The 18569-nt window shown below is 37.2% G+C and overlaps 1 protein-coding gene across 2 annotated transcripts in view; it reads left to right on the top strand.

Moving 5' to 3' along the window:
* The window catches only part of LOC126470216 (cullin-2), a 202533-nt gene that overhangs the window by 50323 nt on the left and 133641 nt on the right, over window positions 1–18569 (top strand). For both annotated transcript variants that reach the window (XM_050097896.1, XM_050097897.1), the window contains exons 7-8: window positions 11355–11586; window positions 15328–15498. In XM_050097896.1, coding sequence (XP_049953853.1) covers window positions 11355–11586; window positions 15328–15498 — 403 coding nt within the window. The remainder of the gene's footprint in view (window positions 1–11354; window positions 11587–15327; window positions 15499–18569) is intronic.

Below are 18569 nucleotides of genomic sequence, written 5' to 3'. Positions count from 1 at the left end.
TATTCCTAGAGCCACAGTGTAAAGAGTGTGCCAAGAATAGTAAATTTCAGGCATTACCTATCACCATGGGTAATGCAGTGGCCGATAGCCTTAACTTAATGTCTGAGAGCAGCTGCGTTGTGTAGAGTTGTCAGTGCTAACAGGTAAGCAACCCTGTATGAAATAAACACAGAAATAAATATGGGATGTACAATGAATGCACCTGTTAGGAGAGAAGGTGAAATTTGGCATTGGTAGCAGACGACTGATGTGAGTGTCTTCAAAAACAGCACATTATCACGTGCAGCGCCTCCCCTGAGCTCGTAACCATATCAGTTGGACCATAGATGACTGGAAAACCTGGATTGGTCAGATGAGTCCCAATTTCAGGTGGTACAGGCTGATGGTAAGGTTCAAGTGTGGTACAGACCCCACAAAGCCATGGACCCCAGTTGTCAATAAGGCACTGTGCAAGCTGGTGGTGGCCCCATAATGGCGTAGGCTATGTTTATGTGGAATACACCGGATCATTGACTGGAAATAGTAGTGTTCAGCTACTTGGAGACCATTTGCAGTCATTCATGGACTTCATTTCTCAAACAATGATGGAATTTTTGTGGATGAGAATATGCCATGTCACTAGGCCACAGTTGTTCCCGATTGGTTTGAGGAACTTTCCGGACAATTCGAGTGAATTATTTGGCCACCCAGATTGCCCTACATGAATCCCATGGATCATTTGTGGGACATAATCGAGAGGTCAGGTTGTGCACAAAATCCTGCACCAGCAACACTTTTGCAGTTATGGACAGCTATAGAGGCAGCATGGCTCAGTACCGTATTTACTTGAATCTAAGCCGCACCTGAAAAATGAGACTCGAAATTAAGGAAAAAAAATTTTCCCGAATCTAAGTCGCACCTGAAATTTGAGACTCGAAATTCAAGGGGAGAGAAAAGTTTTAGGCCGCATCTCCAAATCGAAATAAAGTTGGTCCATTGTAATATGAAACACAATTTAGGTTGAATGAATGATGATACAGCTACAGTAGTTTGGTTCAAATCGTAACCTTAGCAGTTAAGCTTTACCAGGTAGCCATTGCTATGCGTCAGGCGCTCCATCCCTATTTATACGGGTACCCTTCCTTTTTCACATGCTTCGTCTGGTTTGAATTGATTGCTTATTTTTCTTTGATCTGATAAGCGCTGTTTTCTTTGTTATAGGTGTTAACATCACTCTAAGCTCAAAATGCATTACTGTACTGTGTCATGCATTGTTTGTCGCATTCTGATAGTGCGTGTCTATGGCCTGTCGCCGCTCGCGGCATGGCTTGCTTTTGTGCGCACTACCGCCACTTACAATAAAAATAAGAAGAGGGGAATTGTCTCATTAGCGAAACAATGGCAAGAGACTGCTATTTGTTGTTACTTACACTGCTGCTTTCTTTTATAATGAACAACAAGAACCAAATAATACACTGTGTATGATAGAAGATGTTCTGAATGAGAGTTTAGCGAAAATTTTCTCCGTTTGAAAATCTTTGCAGGCGCCTCTTTAGTACATTACATTCTGCACAGAAATTAGTCATCTTAGATTTAAAAATCTAGTCAATTGCTGTGCTTCATTTCTGACTGTATCACTATTAGGCATAAGAATAATACGAATATAAACATGACATAATATGTATATTCTTCCGCGTTTGCTGTTGTCTCATTCTAGTTTTGTAGTTTATTAGGCAGACAGGATTTAAATGAGATAGCAGCAAACACGAAACAATACATGCCAAAATGTTTATATTCGTATTATTCTTATGGTGAAGAGAATACTGCATGTGATTCACAATTCATAGAAGTTCCAATTAGCAACCCTCTCTTCTCACAGGTAGGAAAAAATTCAGAACGTAGAGTTGGCCATATTGACAAACATCGCAAACAGTCTTGCCAGTCGGATTTTCGTAGTACATTGAAATGCTGCTACATTCGAAGATGAACAATACGGAATTTGTATTTACTTTGTTGGATAATGTATGAAAATGCAGTGGTCGAAATGCGGGCCGGAGAAAAAAAGCTCGTCTTCCACCTTTTTTTTTAAATTTATTTACTGACGCAGAGGATTTGGTGCCAGTATTTATCTTTGTGCCTACAAAGCATGCATGTGTAGCGCTACATATATTCGACAGCAGAAGTTAGTTGTGGCGGCACCTACCAACATTTTTCAGAACTTCCGCTTGCTTTGCGCTCGATTCTAAGCCGCAGGCGGTTTTTTGGATTACAAAAACTGGAAAAAAAGTGCGGCTTAGATTCGAGTAAATACGGTATTTCTGTTGAGTCCATGCCACTTCATGTTGCTGCACAATGCTGGACAAAAGGAGGTCCAAAACAATATTAGGCGGTATGGCGGTATCCTATGACTTTGGTCACCTCAGTGTATTATTATTATTTTTATTTTTTATTTTTTTTTGGGGGGGGGGGGGAGGGACAACATGAAGATGCCTGTGGGACTCATCTGATGATTTGGTAAAATTCTGCTTGCAGTTAATCATCACAGTCACATTCAGTATGAAACTCCAGTTTACAACCTGTGCATCAAAGTTGTATCCAGTTTCTTTTTATCATACATTTATTGTTCCCATATTCCTTTCCTGTTCTGTATTCTCACTTTCTATCCAGCTATTTCTTGGTCTTTCAGTTTTCTGTAGATTAACTTTGTCTGTCCTGGTGTTTTCATTCCCATTCCATGCCCATACCACAAAAGTTTTAATCAAAAATAAAAATAAAAACTTTAATTCCACCTCCTATTTTGTTTCTCTGATGTGCAATTTTCTCGCTCCTGATCTTATCGTTAATATTTATTAGGAACTTCAATTTGGCAGTTTGGTTTTTGCTTTGATCTCTCAACAAGTGCATGTCCTTAGCTATTAGTTAATAAGTACCATAAAGAGTGTGTTCTGTACAGTTAATTTCAGATTTCCTGGTGTTTTTATGTACCAGGAAAGCCATCTTTCATTTGATTGTAGAACTTTTCTAAATTCTGTTGTGTATTTCCCACAAGTCATGATATCATGTCCTTTGGTAACATACTTTAAAATTATTTTAGGTTTGAGACTGATTCTAGCCTCTTACCTTAAGTAAGATGTAATCTGTTCCTTTTCCTTTTTGGATTATGGTCATTTTCAGTTGTTAGGCTGTTCATATTTTTGAATAAAACCTTTTAAAGTGTTTGTTGTAAACATACGTTCTTAGAACTGGTGCTTTTGATTCCACATATAAAAAGTTTGTGTGTGTAAATAATGGGCAACTAGGCTAAATAAATCTGCTGTATGTGTTTTATGACTCATTTCAAAAAATAACTAAAGAATCACATCATAACTAAAGCAAACACAAGAATTGTCATGAATGTTGAGTTTGTTGCTACCACATTAATAATATTAGGGCAACGGGCTGTGCTGTGAATATGAGAGAAGATAGCTTGAGTAGTCAATTTGGGTGAATGGCATGGGACACAAGTTATTGGAGGAAGTGAAGTGAGGATCATTATGGAATTTTGAAGACAAACGAAGCTAAAACTGAGTTGGCCAGGAGATTCATTGTTCATTTGTCTGGTGCATCTAGTCATAGCAGCAGTTTCTGATCATGTGTTTGTCTTCCAGAAGATTTAGTCAAGGGCTAAGATGACCAATATTTGCTATTATAAACTCAAACAAATAAAACTAGAATTCCATCCTGTGTTTGCCCTTGCTGCAGTCACTGCAGAAGGCTATATAAGAATGGTATGCCAACCAGCCAACCAACCAACCAACCACCTATGTAACATTCTCACCTTGGATCAAAAGGAAGCATTTGCAGTCAGCTTGCTAACATGTACAAGGACTACAGATCAGTAGGCAGTTCAAGTCTTCAATTTGAAGGCTAAAACCACTTTTTTACTGAATCTCTGGAAACCCAAATGTTTTTTCCTTGAATAGGGGTTTTCCTTAAATGGGGGTACAGACTGCATGGAAAGAGTGATCCAGAATTACAATCTAGGCAGGTTTAAGTGATATAAGTGGTATTGAGTTACATAATTACCAATATCCTGTGCTGCAAACTTAAATGCAGTAAATATACCGGAACACATCCTTTATTTTTTAAAATGAAGAGCTCTTATTTGTTTTATTCTTCCAGCATATTGTAGCGAAAGAAGTTGTTGCTCTAGCTAGTCAATATAAGTTAGAATTGATTCATCTGCATTAAAAGAGGAAAAGAAATTCATGACACTATCGGTTCTTGCATAGCAGCAGTGAAACTTTAAACAACGCCCTCCTCTTTTCCTTCTTTTTCTTCACTGTCACTGCCAGCTCCTATCTGTGTTCCTTCATAAGCACTTCGCTTGCATCAGTCTCCGCCATGGAAGCCAGGACATCACCACCACCACAACAGTGTCCTGCAATGCTGCAATGGAAATGCTGTCAACAACAATGCTGTGAAAGCAGAGTTACTAAAAACAGCCTTTCTAAATTCCTTCAGCAAAGGAGATGAAGTAAATATTCCAGAATTTGAATCAAGAACAGCTGCCAACCTAAGTAACTTAGAAGTAGATGTCCTTGGAGTAGAGAAGCAACTTAAATCACTTAATAGAAGCTAGTCTTCTGGTCCAGACTGTATACCAATTAGGTTCCTTTCAGAGTATGCTGATGCAATAGTTCCATACTTAACAATTATATACAATTGCTCGCTCGACAAAAGATCCATAGCCAAAGACTGGAAAGCTGCACAGGTTCCACCAACATTAAAGAAAGACAGTGGAAGTAATCCACTAAATTACAGGCTCATATCGTTAATGTTGATAAGCAGCAGGATTTTGAAACATATATTGTGTTCGAACATTATGAATTACCTCAAAGAGAATGGTCTATGGACACACAGTCAACACGGATTTAGAAAACGTCATTCTTGTGAAACACAACAAACTCTTTACACACACGAAGTGTTGAGTGCTATTGACGAGGGATTTCAAATTGATTCTGTATTTCTAGAGTTCCAAAAGGCTTTTGACACTGTACCACATGAGCAGCTTGTAGTGAAGTTGCGTGTTTGTGGAATATCATCTCAGTTACGTTACTCAATTTGTGATTTCGTGCCAGAGAGGTCACAGTTTGTGATAAGTTGTGAGCAGAGGGGTCATGTAGCATTTGATGTTGCCTAGACAACATGCAACACTGGTTTTTAAGTGATGGTAATTCATCTATAATGTGCAAATACTGCTATGTTGTGAATATTCAGTTTGAGCTTAAAATATGCTGTAGGTATTTTATTTGCTCATGGAAAAAGATTATCGAGATTACATTTTGGAATTGCCTTACTTAATTTTGTGAAAACCGTGTGCAAGCTACCAAGTGATCCTATGCCAGCGACGATGAGCTCATCAAACTATTTAACACATTTAAGTATGATTGGAGTTGTCTGTTTCAAAAATCTCTGAAATATGGGGACCACACTTGCTACCCTAAAGCAAAGTCTAGTATATTTATATAAGTCAGAAGGTGTATTCAGAACTGTAATGCATTGAGAGTCCTTTTCTTGAGGGAATTGCATCTGAAGACTAATTTTCAAGAAAATTTTTAGAACCTTTTATGCTAAAATTAGCATTTCAGAATCAGTAATGGTTTGCATTTCTATTTTGTCTTGTGTGTTAATAGTACCTTTAAAATCTTCACAAACATGTGAAGAGACATTCAGTTTCCATGGGGGTTCTGCATACTATCCAACAGATGACTTTCATGAAAGTTGAAGATACCACTCTGCGTAAAGCTGGCCTCATGTGTAAATAGGTCGGATGACACAAATCCTGGAATCGTGGTTGCCTGTTGAAGAAACCAGTGACAGAACTGCCCCTGATGTGAGAAGTCTGTCGCTGGTAAGCCCTGCGCACGCTGTAAGTGATAAGGGTAGTAACAATTCTCATGGAGAATGTTCCATACAGTAGTCTGGCTTATCCTGTACTGGTGGGCCAACTGCCTGGTACTAACACAGCAGTGGCCTTCTACAGCGTTTATCACATTTTCCTCCAAGTCAAGTTTCCGAACATTTTGGGTATGTCCTTCATGGTTTCCTGCTTCCTGAAATGACCCTGTCTCAGACAAATGATGAAACACTGTTGCAAACACTGAATGCTGTGGTGTTTGTCTGTGGGGGTAGGTCTCCTGATACAACCTTACTGCCTGTTGCCATTTACCTTTCAGTAAGTAAACACCATGTCGGCAAGCTCTCATTTCGAATACAGAACCATTGTGTACAATGCTGTATCACATCCACTACAAGGTGAGTCCCCAAGAGAAGTGAATTGGACACAACATTACCAATTATTATGGCAGGAGAGGGTGCTAGGGCATGATGTATGAGGAACAGTACCACCCTCTAGGAGGAAAGCGTGCATACTGCAATTGTGGCTGCATGGTACCGTATTAGACCACAGTCTTTGTAACAAAGTATGATCAAATAAATGCTCTCTAGCATGAAAACATGCTTTTCTGAACATAAGTTCATAAAACCTTTTTGTTCCGCATCCTCTCAGCGATCAGTCCCTAGAGTTTGTACACGGTGGGGGGTGGGGGTAGGGGGGGGGGGGGGGGAAATCACTCTGTGTATTCCAGACACATGGTGTCTGAACTTGTCTTTTCCTGGCATCATTAGGTTACTGAAGGAAACTAAGCTAGGACTTGTACGAGACATTGGTGGGGCTCCTAAGTGATAATATGTAGACTCCTGTACCTGCTTGAAATCTAATTTATATCTATGTGATGTAGTCTTAAGTTATTGTTGAGGCATTGTCTAGTGGAAAATGGTGTCTGCAGTTCACTTACTCTAACCAGTTTTCTACTTCTTAGGTCATCATGAGGTAACATAAAATTGTGAGGTTGATTTTAAATACAGATTTCAATCAGAAGAAATTGTTATATTTGAAGGAGAAAACAGATTTTGCTGTTATAATTATCAATGTTTTTACTACATCCATTGTTTAAACTTAATACAGGATAAAAATGAAACTTTTTTTGTTCATTTTAAAAAATAGCTACCATCCTGTATCACACCCTTACAGATTTCTAGTATTTTCATTTTTTCACTTATCCATCTTTTTCTCAATGTATTAGAAGTATCACGTCGAACAAAATAGGAATGATTTTCTGTTAGATAGTGCTCCATCATTTCTCATGTGGAAATGATGTAATTGCCACAGCTCTTCCTTACTGACCTACTCATAATTTTCCACAGTACTTACGATGATCATATACACATCACTTTGTGTCAAAGATTTGTTAATGTCTTTATAATAGCAATAAGCGTTTTATTCATTTTTAACTTTTTTGCAAGTGTTATTGAAATTTTACCAACCTACGGGTTAGTGCACCACTTTGTTTTGCTACTGACTGTTTTTTGTTGGCCAGAATATAGATGAGAGCTGAAGGCAAAGAATTTGGAGAGTACAAATGACAAGGTTATTGAGATAGTCTGTAGGCAATATCTTAAGAGAGTTTAAAAGAATGTGCAACACCTGTGCAGCAAAAGAAGAGCTCTAATAGTTAAAGTGGTATTCACACGGCTGCTTCACACATCTACCATTACTAGTTGTGCAACTTAATTTGCTACTCCTCAATGTTATTTGAGCTCTGTAGATGAACATTGTTTTCAGAGTATGTAGCTGGTGCTACCAGCATCCTTTTACATGTTGCAGTAAACTGGCACCAATGCTGCTAGCTGTCAGGGTGGTTCTTTCACTGAATGAAGTATAGTTAGGTTAATGTTTTGCATAGTCTGTCTCACTCTTTAAGTCAGGAGCCTGTACTCAATGCGACTCTTGACTCATATATAGAATTTTAAAGAATATTCTATAACGAGGATGGCCAAGAATTCTGCACACATGCAGTGCCCTCATTCATGTGCACACTATACCCACTATTGTGTCATGCTGTCGGAGCAGGAAAAGGGGGAACAGCAAATGTGCTGCGTTTGGATAGCAATGTGATCCTATGAGGAACGCTGAAAGTCTTACATGCTGCTTTTTTTTCATATTTCATAACAACGTAGACCAGAAACAAAAACAATCCATCATTATTTAATTATTTTTGGTATGCTGGAGTTATAATAAAAGTCATATCTAGTAAAAAATGTCTGCATATGAACAGACCCAGAAGCTTCACATATTATTTTCACTAGTGTTGGCACATAATCGTGACTTTATTAGTTTCATAATAAAAGACATTTCTCACCCATGTGTTGCCTGAAACATTGTATCACATTGCAGCCTTATTATGGAGATAGAAAAACTCTTCCTGAGGAAAACAATGTAGAACTCTGGACAATTTTTTCATAATATAATTTGTCTTTTAAATGGGAATGGCATTGCATTGCAGGCCAATCTGTTCCATCTGCACATATATAGGGGCGCTTTCAATTGAAATGGCAAACAGTCTCAAAAACAGATGTAAAAGTGACAGTGTCCCCAAAATGCTTAGAAAACTATTCCTGTAATTCAATCTACATCACAATGTATTCTTCAAAATTGAAGCTTTGTTTAACACCAGTGAGCTCAGGGAAATATACATTTTTTTGTCAGACGTTCTCTCTTCCACAGTGTGATTGACTTTTTAAATACATCTCCATCAAATCAGAAATAAGTTGTTTCTAACCTTGCAGTGACTTACTGTTAGTGTGCAGTCAAGTCCTCTTAAATTGAGAGGTCTACAATCCATTCTGGGTATTCTAATTTTCATTCCTGCTGTCCTTTTTCCACCAAAAACTCAACAGTAGCAAGTCTTAAACTGAAAAATCATTCCAGGCGTACCCCTTGCCTTAACCAACCTTCTTTGCAGTCACGTATAATGTCTCCATACTCTTTGTTCAGTTCCATCAAAAACTGTTGCAACTGTCGATGAAATAATGCTTGTGACTTCAGAAAAGTTGTTGTTTGTACCATCAGTTTTATCACGTGGTCCATGCCTGCTAATTTAGCAAAACTACTTGAACAGTGAATCCAATACAAGTCACCTTTTGATTATTGTAACTTTTTGCTCTTTCATTACCAACTAAATATTTCAATTTCTTTTTGCATAGCATTGAAATGATGATTTGCAGTACATTTGTGGCACCAATCAATGGGAGTAGCTGCTTAATAGATATTAAGAATTCTCATCCTTCCCTTCTGTGATTCGCGTTAATTTTTAAGGGCTGGGATGATAGATTGTTAGATCCTTTCTGTGATTACCATTCATTTTTAAAGGTTGGGATGATAGATCCCTTCTGTGATTCGCATTAATTTTTAAAGGTTGGGATGATATATAGCTAGACTACCTCATTTTGTGCAAAGAATCACTGGATGTATAAACTTCTTTTACACCATGAATAAATAGTGAAGGACAAAAAGTGCTGACACCACAATTCTGCTGAACTGAAGAAAGTTGGGCTGAGCAATACCAAATGCCAGAGAAACAGTGTTGCATCACACTGCTAAATGAAATGTCACCCTGTACTGAGTAGTTCCAAGAAGGTCCAAGCAAAGCTGAGACAGGCTAAGTTTCAGATCGCATGGGTGCAACATGTGATGCACCTGTGAAGTTTTGCATGTCGTGCCAGTCCTATTCTATACTGCATATGATGGTCTGTAAGTATTAGAAATTTGGTAATAGATAACTTAACAGAATTGGTTCAGAACATAAGTTAGACTGCAAACAGTACCTTTTCTGAATATGTGTTGTGACTGTATCAGAGCAGGTATTGAATTTGTAAGGTTGTGTGCATTGATAGAGAGGCTTATGTGCAAGAGAAATCACAAAGGCATTTATGACTGAAATTATATTCAACTTAAAATTCATTTAACTGAATGTAATATACTTTGTTAACACTTTGGTACCTGAGCTGAGTAGGGCAACCTGTGGTGAAAAAACGCGACTGTTTTCAGCTGTAGTAACTCTCAGAAAATTTATAGTTAAGTAATAACATTTTCATTAATGAAAAGTTTAGGCTTCCTAATTTAAAGTGGCTGGTAATACTTTGCTCTTGAATTGCTATGTATCTTTTATGAACTGATTTTTGGTAACATAGACCTCGAAAAAAAAAAAAAAGGAAACAAAATACCAAAGAGTACACACTTATACAAAATTTTTCACTAAGCACCATGATTCTTTTAAACAAAAATGTTTAATAAAGATGTCTACAGCTTATCTTAGGTACAGTAATCCTGTTTGAGGGGCTTTTGTGGAACAAGTTTCCTGTTTGTGTGATGCATTTTGAAGCACTGTCATTTACACAGTCTGACTTCGCACTCACTACACTTGTATCTTTGTGCCATGTTTCTCCAGTCAGCTTCTAGCTCTTCTAAGATTATGCTGCTTGTTTCAGTGTGAGGACAGCTCCCTTCCTCTTAGTGTGTAGGTGGGTGAAAGGGATTTCATGCTTCCTAACTTACTTACTCTCTGTTGGGCATACAGGTTACTTTGTCGCTTCATGTTTTTCATCATCGAATTTGGAAGGAAATTTGAAAAAAAACCTGGAGGTGCACTTTTGTCATCTATACTAATATTACACTGCTCAGATTGTCATGAAAACACTACAGTATCTAACACATGATCAGTGATTATTCTGTTTTCCTCAGAGTCTGCCAACACCCTTAGTCTTCTGTACTCTTCAAGTGTAATGTCCAGTAGAAAAACAACCAGTGATTGGACCTGGAAACAAAACCACTTTGGAATTTATATACTAAAAGCACTTTCAACTGAAATCGGAATAATAATGCTGAGCATTTAGTTCTGAACATTCTTTATTTGAACACACACTCTTTTTTTTTTTTTTTTTTTTTTTTTTTTTTTTTTTTTTTTTTTTTTTGGAACAGAGTCTATATCATCTTCAAAGTCATCTGCAACACCATCTTTTGAAAAATCAGTGTTGTTATCTTCAAAATCATGAGATAGCTCAATAGCGATTTTGTTATTGATCAAGTTGTACCTTGATATGTTGACACAAGTAAGCTCAAATGGCAAAAAACAGGCCACTGCAAAGTCCCACAACAAGGAAGAAATATATACACTTCAGCATGCCCACACCATGCTGTGATCAGTACTTGAACTACAGCCTCTACTGAGAAGTGCATGCACATGGTAACAGTAAGACAACATAAAGGAATGAAGGGAAACAATAAGAAAGTGTGCCTGTAAAATTATGGGTGGCAAGCTTCCAGCCAGCCCAAATATGTCCACATTTTTACAGGCATCTGAAAAAGAAATTGTGTCTATGAAATATCTTCATTTAATTGTCACAATTGTAGATTGTGTAAGACACTATGAAATTTAATTCTGTGATGAGCAAGACAATTATTTTGGTGACGCAGCTATTTAATGTGTTTCCAGTTCATTCCCAAAGGTAAGAGCCAAGTGTGAACATCATATGGTGGAAGAACACCTGCCGTTTCTGCACAGTGAATGTAAGGCAATGGTGCAGCAAGAACGTAGAAGGGACTTAAGCCTTATGTATCCCCTGTTGCGTTCTGTGCAGGGTGGAGTTGCTGTGCTAATAAAGGAAGTACTTGAACATATTAAGCAACAGGGACTTGAGGCGATTACTGGATTGCGTGGAGACAATGTGAGTTCAACCATAATTGCAAATTTATTAAACTTTCAGCTTAAAACTAGTTAGATTTTCAGTGATTAATGTGACCCTCTTTTGCACTGACTAAACATGCTGTGACAAAGTTTGTTTTACAGTGAATGAGCAAATGTTACTTCTTAAAAGTTAAACTTTGATGTGGGAGAAGTTTTGTCATCAAAGCTATGTTTTTAAATGCTGAAGAGAGTTGCTGTGCAATAAATGATAGTTGACTGCTCACATTTCTTAACTTTGTTCTTCTATTTTTTAATTTTCCATGCTTCCTTAACGGATACTCGATATATTCCATGTCTAATAAAAGCTTTTGTCCAGAAATTTTTTATGTAGATGGTGCTCCCACATTGTGTAAATCTGTTAAGAACATCGTGATCACCAAGATACACTACTGTTTCTATCCTGGTGACTATGACATTCTTCAAAAATTTTAGCGCTCAGTTGATTCACAATTTTCTGGTTTACTTTGATAATTATTTCCAACACTGTGTTACTTTCAGCTTACACCATTATAATCAGAGTTGCTTGTCATAGCTATTGACATGAAAATTGTCCTTATTTAATTTGAGTGTATTCATGTATGATGTTAAATTCCTGAGAGAGAGAGAGAGAGAGAGAGAGAGAGAGCTGTGGTGAACATATTCTCATTGCAGATATTATTATTTAACTGTTATAGATGTTTGAAAAAAAAAAAAAAAAAAAAAGAAAAGATGTGTCCCTCTTGGCAGTTTAAATGATTAAAATCTTGATCTTCTTGCTGCTTTACAGTAAAATTTCAGTAGAGGCAATGGTGGCTAAAGTTATAATTACACCTGTATGATCCCAAGCATATACTGATTTGAACTCCCCACCCCTCCCAGGCATATTTGAAAACAGAGTCAAAAAATTCATAAAATCTTACCTTTACCATGTTGATGCTCTAGTATTGACATTAGTCTGTGGTGGTATGATGTATCTTACATTGCAGTAATCTGTATACATGTTATTAATCGTGAAAAATAGTGCTCAAGTGGATATATGTGAACTCCAGTTGCATCCCATTTATTAAAAAGAAGAATGAAAATGTAAGTGCATATATCCTCTAGGAGTGATGCTAGTAAATATTCATCTTTAATGTTAGATCTAAGTTGTTGGTATTGCTGAAAAAAGTTTGTACTGATATCCTCTAATGGATTATTTAATGCGTAATTGCAGAATCTATTCGCGAGAGATGTGGATACTCTCCTAATGTGTTTCATTCTCCTTGTTTGATACCATTTATATTTACATACCATTATACATTTCTTCAGAGTTGTGCTTGCAGAGTTACTTTTCACTAGGAAAAATAAACTGTGTTGATATTATAAATCCTTTGGATGAAATAATATCACTTTGTAAAGGGAATATTATATTCATGGTCTTTTATTTCCTTTGTGCAGTAATTAGTCACAGTCACAAATTGCACTTATAACACCAGTTAGGCAGCTGTTAGTAGTTGCCACACACAACTTATCAAATTGAAGGAATTTGGGTCCCTTTTACTCTGTAATGATTAATAAACTGATTGGCAATTGCTGTGTAATGATGGTTGTACATGCACAAGCATCATTTGTCAGGTTGTCATTATGAGATCACCACACAAGGAGACTCTAGTGGTTATATGTATTATCCTTTCGTAAGACATTGAAAAATCGAGGGTGGTGTACAACCAGTGGAATGAACAAGGAAGGGCTTTCACCATACAATCGAGGAATTCAGAGGTAGGTGCGTGCAGAAATAAGAGCTGGTACGTGGCAACTCTTACCTTGTACCTTGTATTCTTTTGACTTTAGAACATCCCCCCCCCCCCCCCCCCCTTCTGCACACAGCCATATTGATTGTACTTGTTGCACTAAAGCCTCTCTCTGTTAGAGGTTGTGGTCTGTGGAACAGATAAGAACAACATGGATTGTGTTCAGTGGAATGCATGAAGTGAACAGGAAGGAGACATGGGGAGGGCAGAGGAGAAAAAAGGACTAGAAGACAAGAGGGACAGCAAGGGAAAGTGATAGGTAAACAGTTGACCGTGGTGCAAGCAGTGGTTGTATAATGCTGCACAAAAGTATAGCAGATATTTGGTCACCGGAAGGCAGGATAGGATATAGAGGAATGTAGACCACTGAGAGAATAATTATGGTGGAAATTTGTAGATTGATAGAACTACTAATAAAATTGATGGGGCAGGTAGGGTTCCACATAAAAGACAATGTAAAAGTTGAAGTGTAGCTGGTATACGACATGATTGCTTTCAAGTGTCCCTGCCTCTCCTGGGAGAGGATATACCAGTGATATGAGTGGAATAAAACATGAGTGATAAGTTTTTTGTCATTTAATATGGTAGTCTGTGTAACTGAATATTGATAATGGGCATGCTATTAGAAAATCATTTTGCCCATAATTTTCATTTTGAGTTGATGACAATTTTGGTAATTGAATACAACATTACTTAAGTGAGGCATTATAATAGTTAGATGCAGATTCCATGTTGAGAAATTTTGATTATGTTCTGTATATAATCAGAAGAATACAAGTTCGTATCTGTAAAGAGATGTTTCTGCTCTTGATTTGGGTATAAGCCACCTAGCATTTTATCTTAAAGGAGAGTGGTAATACATCTTAGAGTTACTGATCTTTCCCTTCCAGGTCTTTTCACTGTCATATTAATTTACGTGTTATTTATTTTTTCTGTTTGTATAATAAATAATATCTAAGGAGAATTTTTGGAAAAGTAGTAGTTCTTAACTCAATAAAACATTCTGCATTCATATAAAAGTGTTGTGTGTAGTATATGCATAAACTGCTCAAAAAATGTTTATATCACCCTCACAATTTGCATAGTTTATATTTTTGTGATTGGCAACTCGACTACAGCAAATCACTGTGTACAGCCATCTGTGTAATGGAGATAAAAGTAAACCTCCATTCTCATTGCAATTCAGTAGAGGCATCTGGGAGAGCTCTGTCAGCTTAGAGTGTATGCATCAGTCTCCGCACAGTCACTTTGGTCTCCAGGTGTCTAATGTGAACAACAGTATGAAACCTCCAGATGTTGTTCCATAAGTTCAGCAGGGAGGTGGGTCAGTCATGTTTAGGATTGGTATCGTGTACGAATGTTGAATGCTTCTAACGCAGTGGTACATCACTAACATCTCTTGAACATCTTCCTCCAGGAGGCAGAAATCAAACAAATAAAGTGGCCTGCAATATCTACTGATGTGAAACTGTTCGAGCACACTTGTGACCAGTTGGAAACTGCACTGCATCATCAGAGGAATCATCCTCAACGTGCTGGATAACCTGTGGAGGCCCACCATTGGAGGGCGAGACAGGCTTGAGCAGAAACATTTTGATCACCATGGGTGGAATGTTTGTAAAGGAGGACTCAAGCATGTTAACAGTGCCCAGTATAGAGCAGGATGGTACTGAATGTTACCTAGCAGTAGATTGTAATTTTAGAGGGGGGGGAAATGTGTGTTCTTTCAGAAGGACTGTGCTTTTATTTTTGTTATCTTTTATTTAATAGTCTTTTTGTTTTGTTTCAAAAGACTTATTCTTTTATTTCCTGCTCTCCTTCATTCCAAGTCTACACATTTTCAGGTACATTTGTGGTGCAAAACCCTTTTTGAGCAGTTTATAAGATACAATCTTTGAATTTTAGGTACATAAAATTATCTTTGTCAATTTTATGATCAATCTCTCCAACAGATACACACGCAGTTTGTGGAAAATATGTTGGCTGTTCATAAAAAGTACAAAGAGCTTATTACCGATGTTTTTGCTGGAGACCAAAGTTTCATGGGTGCACTAGATAAGGCGTGCTCATATGTTATTAATTATAAATCTAATCCAAAAATAATGTGCCGTTCCCCTGAATTGGTGAGTATTGTGGTTCTGGTTTGTAAAACTGATTTAGTAAACTCTTTTGCTTGATAAAAGTTACTGACAAATGTTACACAACATACTGCTTGAAACACCCACGAAAAGAGGGCAGACCCTGTGTCCCTCTGAACTCGACAAGCATCAATGTACTAGGTACAGTCATTGCTTGATCTTAAGATTTTTTTATTGCTTATCACTTCATTCGCATCTGCCACTGTCTATGTGGAAAATGCCAAGTTGCTCTGGGGTTTGGAACCCATCTTAAAAAGCTTTTCCTCGATATACTAGATAAGGAACACTCAACTTTATCACTTTTCTCTCTAGTTACTTCCAGCATTTATTGTGCATAACACAGCATTTGCAAATGGGATGAAGGCATGCTCTTAAGCAGAATAATTTTCAACACTGAACTTGACTAATGTTGAAGGCTAAGAGTGTCACAGAAAAATGTTTGGCAGCAATAACCTTTAAAGTGTTGTCGAATATTGCATCATGTTAGAGTGCCTGACTATTGATACTATTAATGCAATAGGGATTCCACTAGATCGATAAAATTCACTTTATAACAAGGCTTTCCCCCTCCCCCTCTGTTGCACTGAGAAAGTTGGATATTTACTCAGTATTCACAAACTATTTTTTTGATCAGATGTATTCATAAGAGGTGTCATCAGCTATTGGAAGAGCTTCATTGCTGTCAACAGCTGTCATTGTGTTGATGAACAAGATGTGTGTGATGTGACATCACCGTATTCAATGTGTTTGTTTGAATATTTCACTGAAGACAAGGAAGCAATGAAATTGAAATCACTGTCCAGTGTGTACTAGAGTAATAAACTTGGAGCCCTCTGTTGCAATGTGATTGTGGTCACATTCTCTCAGTGCAGCCTTCCTTCAACAAAGTAATTGAATATTCATTTATTAATGTTCTCATTCTTATCTAAGTTTATATGTCCTTTTTGTCATCTTTTCCCCATGTTAATGGTCCTCTTTGTGTCATTCCATTTCAAATAGTGTTTTGCTAGAGGAAATACCTTTATTTTAATGTCAAGAGGTATTAGTTCATGAGATTTTCCATTTTGTTGTGTTTAGTAACTGCTTGAGGAGACGTTGTTTCTGATGTTTGCTTGCAAGAATAAATATGAGGAAAACAAAATAAGTCTGCATTAAGAATCAGATCCATATAATTGAAGTTGGTAACCACATACATTGATCATTCTGCCAACAACTTGATTAATGATGGCACAACCCTCCAGTTATATAAATATTTAATCAAATCACTAGTTCTTTGATTTCCCAGAAACTATTTGGGTATAGGCACGACACATCAATGATCTTTGTTCTTGACTGTTCCAAAAACAGAAGCTTATATACCTGAATTATTTTACACAAATTTTGAATGAACCTATTTGACACATTGAAGCTTGTTGAACTCAGGTTTTAACACAGGGGCCTGCCTCGCATTGTGAATATGAGTAAACAGTTCAATCATTATAATGCTAATTCTTCAGAATTAGGAGTGACAGGATTTTGAATGCTTTTAACATGTAAGAATTTAATAATGGAAAGTATATTATTGATATTTAAAAAATATATGTTTCTCCCTGTGGTGTTGTTCCCATCTACTCCACGGGAAAACCTCTTGTTCTTGTGTTTGGAAGTGACAGAAAGAAACATTAGTTGCAATGACAATTTGAAAACCTCTTGTTCAATGTGTTTGGAAGTATTGGGAGGAAACATTAATTGCAGTGAGAATTTATATCAGCCTGTAGGCATGCTCAGGTAGCGTAGTTATTAAGGTGACTGCTTGCTAAAAGCTGGATGTCTGGTCTGGTACAAATTTTCATTTATCACAGCATACTGATTACATTCTAGGTTCAGCATTTCTGAATGGTTATAAATAATATCGTTTCGTGTCATTGCATCTTCAATGCTTTAGCTCCAATTGCCTTATTTCATTTAACTTACTTCATTTCAGTGAATTTAATTCAATATTTATAACATTTTTATGTTTAGCTATTATTTTGTTGTGCTACAGCTACATATATACCTATACCTGCAAGGCATCATATGATGTGTGGTAGAGGGTACGTTACGTACTGCTGTCTCTTTCCCCCTGTCCTGTCCCAGGTGCAAATGGTCTGTGAAAAAATTGATTATTGGTAAGCCTCCACGTGAGCTCGAATATCTCTAATCGTACCTTAATGGTCTGTTTGTGCAATAAACACTGGAGGATGTGATATATTTGTTGACTATTCTAGGAAGGTACACTCTTGGAATTTTAACAGTAAACCACCCCATGATGCGCAACATCTCTCTGATAGCATCTACCACTGGAGTTTGATGGACGTCTCTGTGGTGATCCCACACTTATTAATGAACTTGTGATGAAATGTGCTGCTCTTCTTTGGGTCTTCCATTTTCTTCTCTACCTGGTATAGGTCCCAGACTGATGAACAGTATTAAATTATTGGTCAAATGAGGATTTTGTAAGGTGCCTCCTTCGTGAGTGGCCAACACTTCCTGAGGATTCTTCCAATGATTCTCACTCTGATACTTGCATTACCTGCAATTAGTTTTTGTTCCACTTTAAATCATTCCGTACACACACTCTCAGATGTGACTGCTTCTAGTGATTGTACCGCAATCATGTAATCATAAAATAATTTATGTGTAATATGTTAAATTTGCTTATGTTGAAGGTCAACTGCCAATCTCTGCACAAAGTGTCAGTCCTCTGCAGCTGTTCCTACATTTCTGAACTTCAAATGTTATCTAATATGCCATATATGTGAAAAATAATTTCCTTTCACTAAGAATGACCTGCTGTGTTCTATTTGCTGGGAATTGTCTTATGCAGGCAAAAAGTGGGCTGATGTTACGTACCCTTGTATTTTGTTCATTGGGCAACAATGTTGGACTGTATTAAACATCATCTGTAAGTCAAAGACTATGGAATCAACTTGGTTGCTAGCACTGATTGCTTTCTGGATCTTATGGAAAAATGAAGTGAGTCAGGTTTCACACAAACATTGTTCGTGGAACCCATGTTGATTTTTACAGAGGAGATT

This window comes from Schistocerca serialis, chromosome 3 (genome assembly GCF_023864345.2).
Source record: "Schistocerca serialis cubense isolate TAMUIC-IGC-003099 chromosome 3, iqSchSeri2.2, whole genome shotgun sequence".
NCBI lineage: Eukaryota > Metazoa > Arthropoda > Insecta > Orthoptera > Acrididae > Schistocerca > Schistocerca serialis.
The sequence above is the reverse complement of the archived record's forward strand: the minus strand, read 5'-3'. Positions and strand labels throughout refer to the sequence as shown.